The sequence below is a fragment of the Lampris incognitus genome, chromosome 21 (assembly GCF_029633865.1).
Source record: "Lampris incognitus isolate fLamInc1 chromosome 21, fLamInc1.hap2, whole genome shotgun sequence".
NCBI lineage: Eukaryota > Metazoa > Chordata > Actinopteri > Lampriformes > Lampridae > Lampris > Lampris incognitus.
The window spans coordinates 12014843-12036282 of record NC_079231.1 but is presented as its reverse complement, the minus strand read 5'-3'; the positions used below and the strand labels follow the sequence as shown (position 1 = coordinate 12036282).

Here is a 21440-nt window from a genome sequence, read left to right as displayed (position 1 = left end):
ATTGAATATCTAACACTTCATTTGCATCTCGGTTTCAGTTGTCTTTGCTGCTGACGGTTAACACACCGCCATGCTGTTCTCTCAGATGACCATGGCGTTGACTCTGTGTGGCGCGGGGATTTCACCATTATTACATTTTGCTTTTCACTGTTTACTCTGCTGGTAGCCAGCCAGGACCAGATCACAGGACCATCCAGGCCCGGCTGCTCGCTGACGTCCTTGATCTTAATACGGGAGGGTTTATTAAATCCGATGTATGGTCACTGGGTTTTTGACCTTTGACCTCCTCTCTCATAGCCCTGACTCAGGTGCTAGAGGAAAGGGTGGTTGTCGTGTTGCAGGTGTGTGATGAGGTAGGTCAGCGGCTCGTCCATGGTGGCGGCTCTCTGAGGAGACGCTGTGTGTCGTACATATGTGTTGATGATGTTGGTCGATGTGTTCTTCACTTATTTTCATCTCCCCCTGTCCTGAAGTGATGCGCTCCTCCAGTATCACTCAGGCTCTCCCTCATTCATGCAGAAGAGGACAGAGTTTGTGGCCCTGCCACCGCACGTCAGCCCACCTCCGCTTCCCCATCACGGCTCCTCGCACCATTCAAAGTCTTTTCTTCTAATTCTGCCTGTTCCACCTTACAATGAGTGCCAAGTCATTTAGTCTCACATCCTTGTCACGAGGAGAAACACTGGTGTGGTGAGGAGATAGTTTATTTGCTTTTCACGCAGTTTGACAGAGTAAAGATTTAGTTGAAGGGAGGTATCTTGAATTAACTCTTGTCCATCCACCGGCATCAAGACAAAGCCACGTGGAACTCTGGAAAGTCTTCAAACTTCATTTCGCACTGAGATTAGTTAAATTATCTGAACCCATTCCAGATTTTTTTTCTTTTTTTTAAAGAAAACCGAGTTGATGAATAAATAACTTGTTGTGAAACTTCTGTTCACTGAGTTCACTTCCTCCTCTGCTCTTGAAGCTCTCGAGTTTCTCTTTGGGGAGCTCAGTGTGTGTGTGTGTGTGTGTGTGTGTGTGTGTGACAGAGGTGGAGAGAGAAAGAAATGTTGATTTAATGGATGACATGCTTTTACAGTGAAGATGAAATGAGTGAATCTGTTCAGCCATTTTCAAGTTTGGTGCAGTTGGAACATTTGTTTCTGTGCTTGCAAGTGGACCCAGCTAAACATCGTCCTGTTAGACTAGTCGGCGTTCAATAACACTGGACTTTACACGGTGTTATCGGACACAACGGCTGATGTGACTGCAGCAAAGTCAAAGCAGCGTTTAGCAGCAGCGCTGAAGGATGCTGCCGGTCGGCTGTTTTGCTCTGCAGCCACAATCACCTTCATATGTGAGGGCGTTCATGCCTGGGTGTTACATATCCCCTGCAACCTGCAGATTAACTGTGTTTTGCTTTAACGCAGTGTGTTTGACAGTTTTCTGATTTAGAGTTGAGTTTTTAAAATTAAACTCAGTTTTGTTGTCTTTGGCTTCGTTACAAAAAAGAGATGACAGAAAAACTGGACATGACAGGAAGGACAAGTTAAAACAGTGGGATGATGAACATGACCCGCGTTTCCATGCGCTGCGTTCATCACGCCACGACTCCAAACCGTTATTACAGAATACTGGCACCGCTTGTTCCTGTTGTGATGGTGTTTTTACATAACAACTTTCAGCTGTTTTGCATTGGTCACAATGTGGTCTGTGGTGATCAGGGAGCAATACTTCCTGTTTTCCCCAAGTTTTTTGTTTTATTTGTTAATTCTTGGTCCGGTACCGCTGAAGAACACGGTTCTGACAGTGCACACGGCTGAGTAGCGGCTGCATAAAACGCTCTTCTCTGCTGTTGTGTGGATGGCAGAGACACAGCCAGACTACTTGAACTGAGCTTAGAGAGAAACGTGCATACTTGCTTTGCACGCTTTGAAGAACTTCCTGAAACAAGGGCAGGAAGTGTAGCAACCCCGCCTAGCCTTTACCCTTGAGAGGTACCAGAGTACACACACACACACACACACACACACACACACACACACACACACACACACACACACACGGTCTGGCTGATAAAATTCTCTCCTTGCTCTCCACCTCCTCCACCGGGGGGTCAAAGGTCGGGGTGGGTATTTTATTGGGGCAGCTTTTTCAGTTCTCTGCTGTCCTTACTCGCTGAACCCCCTGCTGTGACCTCTGCACACACGTCTACGTGGATGAACTGCTGAACTGCTGGTTTTAGTTTATTTTCTGTGGCCGGTTTCACACGTTAGTGACTTGACCCCTGCAGTCTATATCAGACCTTGTTTTAGGAGGTCAGACAGCAGACACGTTCAGGTGCTGTTTTGACCATCACTGTCATGTGTGAGTATAGGACATGCTGACATAGCTTGTTAGCCAAGTTGGGTTTGACATAGTCTCAAGTGAAGACCTCAGCTCTGTGTAACTTTGTGTTATTCGGTCACAGGAGGCTGTTCAAAATCAGAAGGCTGTGTTCTACCTGCTCAGGTGTGGCAGGTTTGAAGGTCCCACCAGCGGGATGAAATGTTAGCTGGGGTGAAGCTGATCTTTAAATTAAATAATTTGACAACCCACACAGACATGGGGAGAACATGCAAACGCCACACAGAGGACGATCCGGGACGACCCCCAAGGTTAGACAACCCCGGGGCTCGAACCCAGGACCTTCTTGCAGAGGTTTGCTATGGGTTTCCTCCAGGTGGTCCGGTTTCCTCCCACAGTCCAAAGACGTGTAGGTCAGGTGAATCAGCCGTACCAAATTGTCCCTAGTTGTGTTTGTGTGTGTTTGGGGGGGGGCCCTGTGATGGCCTGGTGGCCTGTCCAGGGTGTCTCGCCACCTGCCGCCCAGTGACTGCTGAAATAGGCTCCAGCATCCTGTGACCCTGAATAAGGATAGGTGGCTTGGATAATGAATGGATGGATAATGGATGGATGGATGGATGGATGGATGGATGGATGGATGTGACAGCCTTTGTTGGTGAGCGGTGCAGCAGATGGCACCACATTTGTTTTAAGCAGCGCTTAAACTTGTTGTGCCTCCGGTGGGACTGCAGAGACTTATGTGACCGAATAACAGAAGGTTATGTTGTGAAGGATGGTGTTTCTGAAGACGTGAGCGTTTTGTCTGCTAAAAATAAAACTGTCCTTTTAAAGGAAAGCAACAACAGCGTTTTTTTTGTTTGGTTTTCTTTTGTCTGACTTTTATTTTTCTTTGTCGTTTTTCATCCGGGAGTAAACATGAAGTGCTGCAAAATGTGGTGGATGGTGTCCTGTTTGATGACCAGGGTTAGGGTGTGTGTGTGTGTGTGTGTGTGTGTGTGTGTGTGTGTGTGTGTGTGTTGAGTGTGGGCAGTGCTCATTTTCATGTGAAAAGGCTACAGCTGCTCATTTCCTCTAAAGAAATTATTCATGCTCCATGCTAATGTTCAGCCTAGAGGCGCCAGGGAACCAACCGCACACACACACACACACAAGAGTGAGTACTTGTTAATACAGATACAGTCAGTGACAGTGTATTGGATGGACCCGTGCATGCACACAAAAGCACACGTGCACACACGTCACAGATTGACCAGTAATTAACAGGAGCACAGTGCAGAACAGTGAAAGTTAAGAATAAAAAGAGGTTAAAAAACACTTACAGAAAAATATCAACATCAAATCTCTTCCATCCATCCATTCATCCATCCATCTATACATCCACCTGTCCTTCCATCCATAAGTGCTTAATCTGTTCTTGTGTTTAAAACAGTAAAAGCTGGTTGAGTTTATCAGCACTATGCAGTATCTTGTGTCAGTGGTTTTACTCTCTCCTGTGTCAGTTTCTCGTCGCTGTTTTCAGGAGTTTGTAAAAGAAGTGAAGCTTCATAGGAAACAACACGGACGAATCAGTCAACCACTTTTCTCTTCTGTTCTCCAGATAGAGAGGAAGCAGTCGTCTCATTCCGTTTTCCCCGATGCCACTGAAGTCTCCTCTTCCCTGACCGCAGACCAGCCCTCTTCCTCCTCACACCTCAGCAACTGACTGTAAGTACACCAGCACTGACCCCAGAACTGTTCATCTCATGTTGAAGCACTCAGATGAAGTGTGTGTGTGTGTGTGTGTGTGTGTGTGTGTGTGTGTGTGTGTGTGTGTGTGTGTGTGTGTGTAAAAACACACACACACACACTCTCCATCCTATGTTGATGTGTCCGTCTGGGAGGAAGACACGTTGACATACCTGAGATGGATGTGCTCTCTTTCCACTCCAGATCTGTTGTCCTGGACGTGTGTGTGTAATTCAAGTGCTGAAATACATTTGTGTTATCTGCCATATTATTCACTACAAACACGTTGTACATAAAAATGAATATCAGCAATCAGGAACAATTTATTGTCATTTCTTTCATGTACTTGCGTACACAGAAGAAACGACATTACGTTTCCCCCAGCCCACAGCAGTGACACAAAAGACAAAAACACACATCCAAAATTCCCAAAAACAACACCACCAAAAACATACAAAAACAGAGAGAACAAAGCAAAAAAAACAAACAAAAAAAAAACACACACACACACAAACTGTTAACACAGTCCACTCAGTACAACACAGTCCAAAAATTCCACTGTCCAGAGAAGGAACGCCAGCCAGGATGACTGTCAGAACTGCCGTCTACAGGGCTAGCAGTTAGCTTAGCCTGCCCCGCTTCCACATCCTGTCAGACCACCCTCGGTGTTTCCTCCTCGGGCGCAGCTCCAGCAGGCCTGTGGTCCCTGGGCCCACCAGACGCAGCAGACCAGGCTCTCCCAGCCGATCCAACGCCAGCTCTCCCAGCCAGACATCTTCGACACACCTCCCTGCACTCCACATGAAGACACCAAAAACACAGTCGACGCTAGGCGAGGCCACTGCCAGACCGCCCTCAGTGTTATTGGAACTGCTGGTCTGCATGGGCTAGCAGTTAGCTTAGCCTGCCGCGTTTCCGCGTTCCGTCAGACTGCCCCTGGTGTTACCTCCTCGGGTGCAGCTCTGGTCAGGGCCGTGGTCCCTGGGCCCACAGGACGCAGCAGACCAAGCTCTCCCAGCTGATCCAGCACCAGCTCTCCCAGCCATCAAATGAAGAAAAAACAAACCTAGATGCAGACGTGGACAAAGACACTGCATGGATGGCACTGGGCGAGGCTGCTGCAAATGCAGGTTCACACCGCTATCTTCCCACACCGGTGCTGGGTGAGGCCGCTGCAAACGGGAATTCGCACCGCCATCTTCCCACACCGGCAGCGGAACCATATCATAATGGACTATCATACAGTTATAATCTTATCTCTTCTGGGTCGAAATGTCAGCTGTCCAAGAACAAGTGACTGGTGTACCATTTATCAGCCTTTTGTCCTCTCTGGATAAATGTGTCGTCTAGTTTGTTTTCTGTCTTGTTTCTGTTTCTGTTTGTGAATGGAAGAAATAAGAAGCGCTATTTTTTGATTAACACAAAACCCTATTGGCTCCTGCTCCATCTGATTGAATTACAGATACATCATAAATGAGCCAAACCCTGCAGTTCTATGGGCGTTCCCTTTAACGCACAGTCCCGAACCCGCGCAGAGCTTTACTTCTGATGCAGCCTCACTTATTTCTCTTTTAAATCCACAGCTGAACCTGGCTGGTTTGCCCTGGCAGCATGTTGACCTCTAACGCTTTTGTAGATGACATCACTTGATCTGATGAAATCCTGTTTAAACCTGGACGTGATAAAATGTGGTGCTGGTGCCTTCCAAAAGGACGTTGTTTATGCCACATCTGAAGAGAAGTTGTTTCACTTCCTTTGAATCAACATCACTTACAGAAGTGAATCCAAAGTTTCTGTCTGTTTTTCACACGTGTGCACCATGCTGTCACTTCCATCGAAGCGTCGGTATAAGTCTGTCAGTAGAATCAGCATCAGATTCTGTTTCGACCAATGTGGTCAGAAATGTCACTTGGTTGGCCGTTCCAGAAAACAGAACATTATACAAGAATCATATCAAAAAACAAGTAGACAAAGGCGTCTGGGTGGCATGGCATTCTATTCTGTTGCCTACCAACATGGGGCTCACCGGTTCGAATCCCCGTGTTACCTCCGGCTTGGTCGGGTGTCCCTACAGACACAGTTGGCCGTGTCTGCGGGTGGGAAGCCGGATGTGGGTATGTGTCCTGCACTAGCGCCTCCTCTGGTCGGTCGGGGCGCCTGTTCGGGGGGGGGACTGGGGGGGGTAACATGATCCTCCCACGTGCTACGCCCCCCTGGTGAAACTCCTCACTGTCAGGTGAAAAGAAGAAGCTGGCGACTCCACATGTATGGGAGGAGACATGTGGTAGTCTGCATCCCTCCCGAGATCAGCAGAGGGGGTGGAGCAGCGACTGGGATGGCTCGGAAGAGTGGGGTACTTGGCCAAATACAATTGGGGAGAGAAAAAGGGGGGGCGGGGAAAGTGGACAAAGTAGAGGGAATTCAGAGGAAGACATCTTTTCAGAGGCAGTAAACGTGTAGAAAGGTGATGAGAAGTGTGTGAGATGTTCTGTAAATATTGGCTGAGGGGACCTGGCGGGGTCACGTTGCTGAGAGACAGACGCTCAACACGTTTATGTTCACACCAGCAGAATGAATGGAAAACTTTCCCTTTGACCTTTACAAAATGAATGTGGACAAAGTAGGACGACAACTCAGCCTCACTTTCAAAATCTCCTCACGTCCACACCTGTGTCAGAAACCTGGCCGGCACCAGAGCTGTCCTCTGTGTGTGTGTGTGTGTGTGTGTGTGTGTGTGTGTGTGTGTGTGTGTCGGGGGGGGGGGGGGGCTGTGTTTGTCTGTGAGGTTTGTTTTGAGAGAGATGGAGATAGAAAGAGAGAATTAAAAGGAGGATGGAAAGGGCAGGACATTGAGCGTGACAGATGAGAGAAAGAAGAAGAGATCTTTTATTATCACAGCCATTTGCTTATCAAATATATACATCATAATGTATCATAATATATAAATCATAATGTATCATGATATAAATCATGATGTATCATGATATATAAATGTATCATAATATGAATCATAATGTATCATGATATGAATCCTAATGTATCATAATATATAAATCATAATGTATCGTAACATAAATGATAATGTATCATAATATATAAATGAATGTATCATAATGTATCATAATATATAAATCATAATATGTCATAATATATAAATCAATGTATCATAACATAAATGGTAATGTATCATAATATATAAATCAATGTATCATAACATAAGTCAATGTATCATAACATAAATAATAATGTATCATAATATATAAATCATAATGTACCATGATATATAAGTCATAATGTATCATAATGTAAATCATAATGTCTCTGCATTGTGTGCAGATGAACAGGATCGTTTGACATTCCTAAAAGCCTTGCTCACATCCCGGCTGGGATTTGAAAGAAACGTGAAGTGAGTCAGAGTGTGTCGTTGTTTATTGTGAACAGGTTTCATATTGTCACTTCAACCAGGCCAGACCCGTCTTAACTTATTCTGGTTTTTCTCCATACAGTCCTGATTCAGTCTGTTGCTTTCTGCCTGAAATCTGCATCATGTAGGATGTACAGGAACATGATGGACTGACTGTCTAGGTGTGTGTGTGCGTGTGCGCGTGTGTGTGTGTGTGAGTGTGTGTATGTGTGTGTGTGAGTGAGTGTGTGTGTGTGAGTGAGTGAGTCTGAGAGTCCCTGCTTCTAACTCTGTTGCAAATGCCTCATTTTCAGGAGGCAGCATTACATGACAAACTAACATTACATTCTCATTATCATTCATTTTAGACAAAAAATAGTGCATCATGATATGACAGTTTCCCATTTTTTATTTTTTATTTATTTTTGTATTTTTTCTCCCTTTTCCTCCCCAATTGTACTTGGCCTTTCACCCCACTCTTCCGCGCCGTCCCGGTCCCTGCTCCAACCCCTCTGCTAATCTGGGGAGGGCTGCAGACTACCACATGCCTCCTCCCATACATGTGGAGTCACCAGCTGCTTCTTTTCACCTGACAGTGAGGAGTTTCACCAGGGAGGCGTAGCATGTGGGAGGATTATGCTATTCCCCCCCAGGCCTCCCTCCCCCCCTGAACAGGCGCCCCGACCAGCCAGAGGAGGCGCTAGTGCAGCAACCAGGACACATACCCACATCCGGCTTCCCACCTGCAGACACGGCCAATTGTGTCTGTAAGGATGCCCAACCAAGCCAGAGGTAACATGGGGATTCGAACTGGCGACCCCTGTGTTGGCAGGCAACAGAATAGACCACTACACTACCCAGACACCTGTCAATTTCCAGATTTTATCCTGATACAACACCATTGATAATACTGGTTTATTGTCCGGTCAGGATGCAGACCAGCAGCAGCCATTGAGAGTTGCTCTGTACCAAATCTGTCCTGGTCCTGTGTTCCCAGTATGATTCCCAGAGCTGTGATTAAAAATAATGGACTCATTACACACAGTTTTGTTGTGGACACTGACCTGTTTTTTAACAGCAAAGCCTGCCGCGTGTGTTTTGTTGATTTAACAGGACAGCTCTTGTCTGTTGGTTGAAATTCAGCAGAGAGCTTCTCTTCCTGCAGGACTTTGTCTTGTCTTATGAGAGCGTGCACGAGGACTGTGCACGTGTGTATATGCGTGCATGTACAGTATGTGTGGTTTGTTTTCTTTGGTTAGTGTGTGGCAGGTCTCTGAGTGAGCTGTAAAAACGGTTTTGACCATGTATGGTCAATGGAACTGGACTGTCTCTATTGCTCTGTCTCTCCGTCTCTCTGTCTTGCTCTCTCTCTCTGTCTGTCTCTCTCGCTCTCGCACTCTCTCTGTCTTGCTCTCTCTGTCTACCTATGTCTCTCTGTCTCTGTCTCGCTCTCTCTGTCTCCCTATGTCTCTCTGTCTCTCTCTCTCTCTCTCTCTCTCTCTCTGTCTCGCTCTCGCACTCTCTGCCTCCCTATGTCTCTCTGTCTCGCTCTCTCTGTCTCCCTATGTCTCTCTGTCTCTCTCTCTCTCTCTCTCTGTCTCGCTCTCGCACTCTCTGTCTCCCTATGTCTCTCTGTCTCTCTCTCTCTCTCTCTCTGTCTCGCTCTCGCACTCTCTGCCTCCCTATGTCTCTCTGTCTCTGTCTCACACTCTGTCTCTCTCTCTCTGTCTGTCTGTCTGTCTCTGTCTGTCTGTCTGTCTGTCTGTCTCTCCCTCTCTGTCAGGCCAGTATGTGCTGATACAACACACATACAGCCCGGTACACACTCATCAGATGAGCAGGGCGTCTTGTGTGGGGATGTTTGAAAGCATTGTAAACAGAAGACGGTGTAGAAACTGGACTTGGTTATACATGTTGGAACCTGACTCCTCCACAAATCAGATGAAGTTTTGGCAGCAGAGCGACCTGACACTTCATCAAACCATGCAAACTGTTTCTATTTAAATATCCAAGCATCTAGTAAGAAAAGCTTTGTGAAAATGTGAAAATACAGGGGGAAAAACCCTGTTGTAAACATGACAGAAACACCTAAACGCTGTTGGCGTGTTGATGAAGACATGAGATAATGAGCAGTAGACAAATTAAACATTTGTCCAATGGCAAGTAATCCCTGTCAACCTTCATCCATAAGCCTTGCACACAGGTGATGTTTAAAACCAGCCAGTGAACACACACACACACACACACACACACACACACACAGTATGTTAAATGTGGCACTCCCTAATATGGCCAGTTTGTCCCCTCAGCTGTGGTTTAGTAGCACAGAAGCGGAGAGGAGAGAGTTTCAGTTTGACCTCCTTGTGGATGAGGATCCAGTTCCTCCTTTTTCTTTTTTTAAGTCCTTGCAGGTTTGAAAGTCACATGGTGTGCCACAGATACCTGGTTCCTCTCGGTGTGCCACAGATACCTGGTTCCTCACTAACACTGACTGAAATAAGAAAGTCAGGGCACCAAGCTGAGGTTTAGAACATGTCTGGAATTTAGTACAGAGAAACTGGCAAGCTGAATGGTGTGTGTGTGTGTGTGTGTGTGTGTGTGTGTGTGTGTGTGTGTGTGTGTGTGTGTGTGTGTGTGTGTGTGTGTGTGTGTGTGTGTGTGTGTGTGCGTGCGTGCGCGTGATATCCTCTGGATCTTGTAAACCTCAGCAGATCAAAAGACTCCCGCAGTCAGTGCAACCTCATCACTGACTGGCTCTGACAATTACATTCACTAGGCACACACACACACACACACACACACACACACACACACACACACACACACAAATACACACCACTCTTTTTATTGTTTACTGACTCTGCTCATCAGACCAGAAGCTGTGTAACACACTGTCTGGCCAGAGGGCCAAAGTGTGTTTGTGTGTGTGTGTGTGTGTGTGTGTGTGTGTGTGTGTGTGTGTGTGTGTGTGTGTCTGCTTCAAATTCTGTTGCAAATGCCTCATTTTCAGGGAGCAGTGTTACATAGCAAACTAAAGACAACGCTTCATGGTCAAGGGGCTTTGTGTTGTGCTGAACATGAGAGATGAAGCTGGTGTGCTGGTCAGGACATGTGGAAACACAATAGCACTTTACACTGATGCTGCTCTACCAGTGTATTATTACACTGTAACACATCACAGTGCATTATTACACTGTAACACATCACAGTGCATTATTACACTGTAACGCATCACAGTGCATTACAGTGAGTCAGCAAGTCAGAAACCAGTTCTTTCTGCACACAGGACGGATATCACACAGACACCCACAACAATATTGTGTTGTTTAATTCAGGTGAGACTGCCCCTGTTCCACTGTTTCACTGACCAGACGGACAGATACACAGTGAGACAGACAGACACACAGACAGACAGATAGATACACAGCCAGACAGCCAGACAGACAGAGTCAGAGATACACAGTCAGACAGACAGGGATAGAGTCAGACAGATAGATACAGTCAGACAGACAGACAGAGTCATACAGATACACAGTCAGACAGACAGACAGATAGATAAGACAGACAGACATATACACAGTCAGACAGACAGAGTCAGACAGACACACAGTCAGAAAGACAGCCACAGACAGACAGACACACAGACACACAGTCAGACAGAGACAGACAGACAGTCAGTCAGTCAGACAGGGAATGAGTGTGCATTGTTCCACACATGGCTTTGAGGTCCACCTATTGGATGCATCTGGAGTGTGACGGCAGCACATTTGGTTGAAAATAGCATCTGAAAATAGTCTTAACATCCTGTCTGTCCACAGCATTATTCTTTCAGGGGTAAAGACAAATGTGTTTTATGCAGATGGCCTGATCTTGATAAACGAACAATACTGAGAAATTAAAACAATATTTACGTTTTACTTAAATACTGTTATTTTTATTTTATAAGTGGAATAATCCACGACAAGGTGTGCGTCTAATGCACTTCATGGTTCTTTGCCGCCACATCGTGCGGTTAAAAGCCTTTATTGTACACTGTATTGTGGATTATCCCTTACTTCTGAACTTAATCGTTATACGTTTTGACTTCCGGTTTGCCGATGGAGTAGTCGGACGTATAGTGAAAGCGCGCTCCCAGACCAATCGCAAATGTCCCACTAAATAACTCGTTGACTCGATATTTACCAGCGTACGGGATAGACGAGTGGGAGAAGAATCACCAAAGGCCACAAAAGAGAGGAAAGTGTGCCAAAATCTCAAGACCAAAGCGTTGCAGCGCCGGCGACGAAAGTTAGCAACGTGGACACAGAGCATGCTAACATGCTAACAAACGTAGCGAAGCTGCCGTTGTCCAGGGGAGTCCGGGAACGAGCAGAGGCCCCGAAGACGTAATTAGGGCGATAAAAGAGTTAAAAATTGAACTGAAGGGAGACAATGGGCGCCTGAGACAAGAAATCAACAGCAAACTCGATAAACTTGCGATTGAAATGCAGTCTGTCTGACCAAGTTGGGCGGAGACCCGAGTGGAGCAGGTGGAGGGTTGGGCTGAAGCGGCGACCGACGTTCTCTGCACCTGCCTGGGACAACAAAGCCCTGCAGGAAAAATTAACGGACTTGGAGTCCCGGTCCAGGAGAAACAACATACGCATCTTTGGAGTGGCAGAGGGAGAAGAGGGCAACTCGGTACCACAGTTTATTGTGAAACTTCTTAGAAGCGAGCTGCCATCACCACAGGACCTGGATCTGAAAATACTGCGGGTACATCGGTCCCTGAGCAAAAACACCGTCCCGAAGCCCTAACGAGACCCATCATTATCCACTTGCAGGAGTTCAAAACCAAGGAGATGGTGTTGAGAGAAGCTTGGAAAAAGGGTAAAAACCAACGGGGCAACACGTCTCTCTGCTTCGACCATGATTATGCGACTGAGATAGTCAGGAAGGCCCTGTGATGGCCTGGCGGCCTGTCTGTTGTGTTTACATCTTAATACTTGAAATTAGACCATCACAATATTCACTGAATTGAATCAAAACAAACGACAAACGCATACTCGCATTTCAACACTTTACTGAGTGAATTCTCTTGTTACAACATTTCCGGGTATGACTCCACTCCTCACGGGTACCCACAGGTGTCAAATCCAAGCGCAATACATGACATTGTCCAGGGTGTCTCCCCACCTGCCGCCCAATGACTGCGGGGATAGGCTCTAGCATCCCCGCAACCCTGGGAGCAGGATAAGCGGTTTGGATAATGAATGGATGGATAGTCAAGAAGCGCAGGGAATACAATGGGGTAAAGAGAGCCCTAAAGGAGAGGGGTGTTCACTTTCAAACGTCATACATGAATATGCGGATCCACCAGGATACGGGGACTCGAACATACAGCAGTGCACAGGAGGCACAGCGGGAGCTGAACAGCCCGGAAGCAAGACTTCGTGAGCTGTTGGGATGGCAGCAGACAGCGGGATGCAGCGAGAGGGGCCGGCCGTGGCCCAGAGAGCGAGGGAAAACTCCAGGAGTTCCGAAGGGGGGCGCTCTGAGCGAATTTGAATGGGGACTTGAATTATATGAAACAGTATGACTTCTTACAATTTCTGAAACTCTATAATAGTCATGGTAGCTTTATATTTTCGCCGTGTATTCTTCACTGTGTGTCTGGGAGTGGCGGTTTCATTTTCAATACAGGACACTTTGGACTCATTAAATAAAAAGTAAAAGTTAAAAAAAAATTGTACGTTTTAAAGCTGAACTTTTTTCTCTTCCGTCTATAGTAGTGTGGCTGTGCAGCGGGTGTCCTGTGTGGAGCACATGTAGTGGAAGAGATGCTAGTGGAGCGGTAGTGGAACCATTAGAGGAATCAGGCCACTGTCTGGACGCCTTTTAAAACATGCTGCTTCTCAGTTTGTGCAGACCTCCAAGGGGCGGTAGGTCAAGATGTTTCTCTTGTAGTTACAAACAGGTGGAAGAGAGTAGAACATAAATGAAGGTTTATGTCAAGTCAAGTACCAAGTAATTTAGGAGTGGTTTGACCTGTGTGACCTTCGGGCCTTTGAAACTTGTTTCAAAACCACCACTATCGTCTGTACAACAGGAATTTGTTGCCTCATTTCAGAAACGATATCTTAAAATTTACAAGCTGCTTTTTATCTGACTGAGAAAAACAACTTGGTTTTACAATCTACTTTAGATTTCTTTTTTTTGGCACATTTTTGCAGATTAGATTTGGAAGTCAGGTTCAGTGGATTAAGTGTCCTGATGGAGGACATTTTTTACAGTTGGTGTGTTTTTATGTTTCAGATTAAAATCATTATCTGAGTAGCAGGCTTCTGTCGGTGTGTGAAGAGTCGCTGTGTCAAAACAGATTGCAGAGATCTCCATCTGTCTGTCCCAAACTAGACCAACATGTCTCTCTCTCAGAGCCACTTACTGCCCCACACACACACACCTATCATGTCCCCGGAGCCTGACTGTAAATAGGCTAATTGCTCTTTATCAAAATGGAAATGAGGAGAGAGAGAGAGAGAGAGAGAGAGAGAGAGGGAAACTTGCTGGGACACTCGCTGGGACGCTTTCTCACAGGTTCCAGAGTCAAGAGAAACGACTGATGAAGTTTGGATGAGACAGGACTGAAGAAGAGGAAACTGGACAGATATGAAAATGAACTAGAGTATGATAAAAGGAGGTATAGAATTGATTAGAAGAACAGGACCAGCCCAACTAACACAAACGTGAACGCTGACCCTCAACAAGGAAGAAAGAAGGGAACATAGTACACACACACACATTCACGTGCACACAAACGAGTGTGTTAACAGATGCACCGTGTGTCCCGTGCTGCTGTTGTTGGATGAAGAGCGGTGATAATGGTCCACCTCATGCTCCTACACATGTGCTGCTCACTCTCGCTCTCTGCCTCCCTCACTTTCTTGATGTTCGCAGCTGTCTCTTTCCCCTGCTTTTCTTTTCTCCTTCTTTATTTCTAGCTTTTTCTATCTTTAGCTCTGTCTGTCTGTCTGTTTGTATAGCCATTTATCTAATGTTTCTCAGTTCCTATCATTCTTTTTCTCTTCGTTGCTCTCCCTGCATCCCTCATTTCTGTTTTGTGTGTAACTCATGACACGATACCAGTTTACACTTCACGACACAGTACCATACTTCAATATACACCAAGCTACTATTACTACTACTACTTTCGGCTGCTCCTGTTAGGGGGCGCCACAATGGATCATCCGTTTCCATCTCTTCCTGTCCTCTGCATCTTCCTCTGTCACATCAGCCACCTGCATGTCCTCCCTCACCACATCCGTAAACCTCCTCTTTGGCCTTCCTCTTCTCCTCTTCCCTGGCAGCTCCATATTCAGTATCCTTCTCCCAATATACCCAGCATCTCTCCTCCACACATGTCCAAACCATCTCTAAGGGAAAGTAAACTTATGGTAAGAAATACAGTTAGGAAGATAGATGATGGTATAGATAATGAGTCATGATAATGATCTAAAATAAAGAGCTCATCCAACCAGGACAGCCGTCTCTGGAAGTCAATTTTAACCAGGATGACCTCATCATGGAGGATTCCATGTAAACTATGTGAAGATATCAGAGAAATCCCCCGGATGTCTTGTGTAAATGCTCTGACGTCACGTGGGCTCAGCACACGGCCAATAAGACTGGGAGCACTGGGATGGCAGCTCATCACATCAGGTGTTTGCTAAAGGACCCTGTTGGTCTGATTCATGCTGGCTGCCTTCCCTTCACTTTCCTCCATCTGGTCTGTGATGATGGTTTGGGCTTCACGTGTTTTGTCTTCTGTATTGAAGAGTGACACCGGTGGAGTTTCTCAACGTTGAGTCGATGTGGTGTGGCATTGCTCTTCCAGCACACTACATGGTGCCCCCTAGTGGCGTTGCAACAGACCTACAGCAACACTGCTTTATCACTAACGGACACACATGCATATATATTTGTTACATTTACTGTTCTGTTAAACTAATAGTTTGCTGTGGACTTGACGGTGGTAATCACTGGAACTGTTGTGTCATTGTGTAATCCAGAAACATGTGATCTTCAGTTTACTTTACTTTCTCTCCATTTAGAGACGACGTGCCACCGTGGATCCAGACAGAAAGAGGGGCAAGTCACACCAGAGTGTGTGACTGTGTGTGTGTTTGTGTGTGTGTGTGTGTGTGTGCCTGTGTGTGTGTGTGTGTGTACACAGACATGGCGGGGGGAAGAGAGCGTGGAGCCCGACTCCAGAGGCCCTGGTCAGTGTACCGTGCCAGTACCTTCGAACTGTCCAATGAGATGATCGGCCTGGCTCTTGCAGGTAAGAATAGATAGATATTATTATAATGATAATTATTATTACCGTTGCTTGTTCTTATTACAACTGGAGTCTTCTGTCTGCTGTGGAGCACTGACTGATCACCGCTCTGTAGCGAGTGCCCAGTTGAAACTGATTTTAACATTAAAACTAAATCCACACACTTAGTGGCTCCCACACACATACTCACTCACTCACTCACTCACACACACACACATCTGCTGGGGATCTTTGGAGTCCACGTGTGGGCACCAGGAACACGTCTTCCTGTGTTGTCCTTGTGGCGGGTGTAATGAGGCCTGCCAGCGCAGATTAGTTAACCCACACACAGGCCCACGCTCCAGCAGCGCCTTCATTTTAACTTAGATTTGTTATAACAGTACCAGCAAGGTCATATACAGTCTACTGCGGATAACAGTATTATAACACCTTACCACTTTACATCGCAAAAAGTTGTCTCACAATCCATGACCGCTGGGTCCCCCTCAACATATTTGTCACTTTGCTCCCATCTGGTCACAGACGACAGTGTATTTTATTTAAAGCCATGATGGCAGAGGGGACAAAAGCCGCTGCCATCATGGCCTTAAACGAAATACACTGTTATAGTCTTTCTTCATAGGTGTGTACCCATGTGCCATTGTCATGCATGTTGTATGTCGTACGTGACTACTTGTGTTACCGTGTCTGAGTGGAGGTACATACAGTGGTGATTGAAAGTTTGTGAAGCCTTAAGAATTTTCTATATTTCTGCATAAATAGGACCTAAAACATCATCAGATTTTCACACGTCTTAAAAGTAGATAAAGAGAACCCATTTAAACAAATGAGAAAAAAATATTATACTTGGAAATTTATTTATTGAGGAAAATGATCCAATATTACATATCTGTGTGTGGCAAAAATGTGTGAACCTTTGCTTTCAGTATCTGGTGTGACCCCCCCCCCCCCTTGTGCAGCAATAACTGCAACTAAATGTTTTTGGTAGCTGTTGATCAGTCCTGCATGCTTGGAGGAAGTTTAGCCCATTCCTCCATACAGAACAGCTTCAAGTCTGGGATGTTGGTGGGTTTTCTCACATGAACTTGAACGCTTAATGTCCTTTTACGACATTTCGATTGGATTAAGGTCAGCACTTTCACTTGGCCATTCCAAAACATTAACTTTATTCTCCTTTAACCCTTCTCTGATAGAACAACGTGTGTGCTTAGGGTCGTTGTCTTGCTGTATGACCCACGTTCTCTTGAGAGTCAGTTCACGGACAGATGTCCTGACATTTCCCTTAAGAATTCGCTGGTATAATTCAGAATTCATTGTTCCATCAATGATTGCGAGCCGTCCTGGCCCAGATGCAGCAAAACAGGCCCAAACCATGATACTACCACCACCATGTTTCACAGATGGGGTAAGGTTCTTATGCTGGAATGCAGTGTTTTCCTTTCTTCAAACATAACGTTTCTCATTTAAACCAAAAAGATATATTTTGGTCTCATCCGTCCACAAAACATTTTTCCAGTAGCCTTCTGGCTTGTCGACATGATCTTTAGCAAACTGCAGATGGGCAGCAATGTTCTTTTTGGAGAGCAGTGGCTTTCTCCTTGCAACCCTGCCATGCACCCCATTGATGTTCAGTGTTCTCCTGATGGTGGACTCATGAACTCATGTACTACTCCCTTCAGAGGACAGCACAAACAGGCTCTAACAGGTACTATTTAATGAAGATGCCAGTTGGGGACCTGTGAGGCGTCTGTTTCTCAAACTAGAGACTCTAATGTACTTATCTTCTTGCTCAGTCGTGCAACGCGGCCTCCCACTTCTTTTTCTACTCTGGTTAGAGCCTGTTTGTGCTGTCCTCTGAAGGGAGTAGTACACACCGGTGTAGGAAATCTTCAATTTCTTAGCAATTTCTCGCATGGAATAGCCTTCATTTCTAAGAACAAGAATAGACTGTCGAGTTTCAGATGAAAGTTCTCTTTTTCTGGCCATTTTGAGCGTTTAATTGACCCCACAAATGTGATGCTCCAGAAACTCAATCTGCTCAAAGAAGTGCCCATCCAACCAATCCAACTTGTGGGAGCTGCTTCTGGAAGCGTGGGGTGCAATTTCTCCAGATTACCTCAACAAATTAACAGCTAGAATGCCAAAGGTCTGGAATGCTGTAATTGCTGCAAATGGAGGATTCTTTGACGAAAGCAAAGTTTGATGTAAAAAAAATCCTATTTCAAATACAAATCATTATTTCTAACCTTGTCAATGTCTTGACTCTATTTTCTATTCATTTCACAACATATGGTGGTGAATAAGTGTGACTTTTCATGGAAAACACGAAATTGTTTGGGTGATCCCAAACTTTTGAACGGTAGTGTATGTATGTATGTATGTATGTATGTATGTATGTATGTATGTATGTATGTATGTTTGTTTGTGTGTATGTATGTATGTATGTATGTATGTATGTATGTATGTATGTATGTATGTATGTTTGTACGTATGGATGTGTGTGTGTGTGTGTGTGTGTATATGTATGCATGTGTATGTACGTATGTATGTACGTACATATGCATTATGCATGTACATATGTATGTGTGTACATATGTATGTATGTATGTATGTATGTATGTATGTATGTATGTATGTATGTATGTATGTTTATATGGTTGAAGGTGAACATTCATACTGATATGATGAACTTTTTTGTATTTTTTGTATATTTTTTCTTTGCCCTATTTTCTCCCCAATTGTATCTGGCCAGTTACCCCACTCTTCTGAGCTGTCCCAGTCTCTGCTCCACCCCCTCTGCCGATCCAGGGAGGGCTGCAGACTACCACATGCCTCCTCTGATACATGTGGAGTCACCAGCTGCTTCTTTTCACCTGATGGTGAGGAATTTCACCAGGGGGCCATAGCATGTGGGAGGATCACGCTTTCCCCCCCAGTTCTCCCTCCCCCCCGAACAGGTGCCCCGACTGACCAGAGGAGGAACTAGTGCAGTGACCAGGACACATACCCACATCCGGCTTCCCACCCGCAGACACGTTTAATTTTGACTCTAGGAATGCCCGAGCAAGCCGGAGGTAACACGGGGATTCAAAGCGACGAGCCCTGTGTTGGTAGGCAACGGAATAGACCGCAATGCCACCTGGACGCCCCTGAACTTGTATTTTGATGTACAAGTTGTGAAAAAAATGTTCAATTTGGACAACAAATTCTCTCTCTCTCTCTCTCTCTCTCTCTCTCTCTCTCTCTCTCTCTCAATTCAATATGTGCTTTATTGGCATGAAATACGTTTGTGTACGTATTGCCAAAGCATGTAAAACAACAACAACACAACACAACAATGATTATAATAATAACAGCAACAACAACAGTGAATATTATATCAAACAACAACAGTAGCAATAGGTGCCGTCACCCACTGTCTCTCAGGTTGTGGCAGGAAAATATAAATCTTGCTGCAATGCTCACCGCTGGCCCCCCTCCCAGGACCCCCCGCAACTTACCTGCGTCGTCCATTTCCTGGTACACTGGAGTCACATGTTCCAGCTCCTGGACAAAAGCCTGGTGCTGTTTTTCAAATTTTTGACATTTAAGGAGGAAGTGCACCTCTGTCTCCACCTTATCTGTCATGCATTGGCCACATGTTCGATGCTCTTTTGGCAACCACGTCTTTTTATGTCCCCCCTTTCAATGGCTAGACTGTGGTCACTGAGGCTGTATTTGGTGAGGATCTGTCGCTGCTTCCTGTCTCTGACAGTTAAGAGGTATTCTTCCAAATCATAGTTTGTTTTTAGGCCAGATAGACTTCTAGTTTGTTTTGAGTTTGGATTTCAGCCTTCCAGTGTTTCAGATAATTGTTCTTGCTTTGTTTTATAGTCTGATTTATCCTCATGTTGGTTTGTTTTATAGCTGATTTATCCTCATGTTTGTTTGTGTTATAGCTGATTTATCCTCATATTTGTTTGGAATGCAGTGCTGGCCTGAGGTTGGTTGGTCTTAGTATTTGTTAAAGGGTTAGTGAGTCTCAGAACCAGTTGCTTCAGGGGACTCTTTTCGGGGTTCAGTTCTTGGGTTTTCAGAGCTTTAAAGTGCAATGTATTTGTTGGGCTTGTATTTAAGTGCATCCAGAAATGTAGAGATCTTTTTTGTACATTTATCAATAATGGAAACTGGCCTAATTCTGCCCTACATGTGTTGTTTGGTGTTTTCCTTTGTATTTTCAGAATCATTCTACAGAATTCAGTATGTAGGGTTTCTGCTTGTCCCATCTAGTGTAGCTGGAAAGACCGAGTGGACCACATACCTCACTTCCATATAGCACAATGGGCAGAATTACACTATCAAACAGTTTGCACCAGATGGAGATGGGTATATCAGTGTTAAACAATTTATTTTTAATTGCATATAGAGCTCTGCCAGCTTTTTGCTTTAGGTTATTCACTGCCCTACTGAAACTCCACGATGCTGTAATAATTAGACCAAGGTAAGTATACTGCATCGTATGCTCTAGGGTGAGGCTACCTAGAGTCAACTGGTATCTATTTTCCTGACATCTGGGCTTCTTCTGGAAGATCATTACTTTATGACATCTGGGCTTCTGGAAGATCATTACTCTCTCTCTCTCTCTCTCTCTCTCTCTCTCTCTCTCTCTCTCTCTCTTTCTCTCTCTCTCTCTCTCTCTCTCTCTCTCTCTCTCTCTCTCTCTCTCTCTCTCTCTCTCTCTCTCTCTCTCTTCTCTCTCTCTCTCTCTCTCTCTCTCTCTCTCTCTCTCTCTCTCTCTCTCTCTCTCTCTCTCTCTCTCTCTCTCTCTCTCTCTCTCTCTCTCTCTCTCTCTCTCTCTTAATTCAATTCAATTCAAAGGGCTTTATTGGCATGAAAGTTTTACAACAATGTTGCCAAAGCATCAAAAATACAGTTTCTCCCCCCAACAACACCATGCGGCCGGACAGCAGCACCAACTCCTTCGTATTTTCCAGTTGGGCAGCCAGATTGTGGTGGGATGCAGTTCTTTGGTAGTTAAGCGCGTTGCGTCCTGAGACTGCCAAAGTGCTATTGAAATGCAGTCATTTCACCTCAGTACATTGTATGTTGTCCTTGATAAGCACATTGGGCACTTTGTTACTTGTGTTTATTTAACTGCGTAACCAAATGCTGAAGCTAGAGCAATAAAACGAGCTTCGTTTTGACATAACAAAATACTGATACCTACAGTTTTGTTTGAATAGCAGCAATGTTGCTATTATATTGAACTCCACAGCTCACCATGGCGAATCTGTCATGCCGCTCATACCTCGAGGTTGCATCTTCTTTCTTTCCACCACCGAGACATTTGTTAGCTAATGGAGGTCCAGGATGTGTTGTAGAGGATGGCCAGGATTTCAGAAATGATACTTGTACATACGATTTACTATCAAAAACATTTTCAGAAAGCTTTTCCTTTGCGTTCCTGTTGATATCCGTTTTGATGTCGCTCGGAGGAACCGCAGTATGTTTCTCACTCGGCGTCAGTTTGTTGAAGTGGTTTTGAAGAGTGCCTGACTATTTCTACCAACACACGGTTGTTGCGTTTGAAATCCAGTGCTTTGCTAACTTTATAATTATCTTCTACCAGGAAACCATCAGGACCCAGATGAACCTGTGCTAGAGTTCAGTGTTGGTAAGTGAGCT

At 45.2% G+C, this 21440-nt stretch overlaps 1 protein-coding gene across 5 annotated transcripts in view; it reads left to right on the top strand.

Annotated features, from left to right (window-relative positions):
• The window catches only part of LOC130131835 (inositol polyphosphate-4-phosphatase type I A-like), a 78524-nt gene that overhangs the window by 13930 nt on the left and 43154 nt on the right, over positions 1-21440 (top strand). For 4 of the 5 annotated variants that reach the window (XM_056301617.1, XM_056301615.1, XM_056301616.1 and 1 more), the window contains exons 2-4: positions 3929-4035; positions 15550-15779; positions 21385-21429. In XM_056301617.1, coding sequence (XP_056157592.1) covers positions 15674-15779; positions 21385-21429 — 151 coding nt within the window. In that variant the 5' untranslated portion in view covers positions 3929-4035; positions 15550-15673. The remainder of the gene's footprint in view (positions 1-3928; positions 4036-15549; positions 15780-21384; positions 21430-21440) is intronic. The other variant, XM_056301614.1, reaches the window with a different exon arrangement.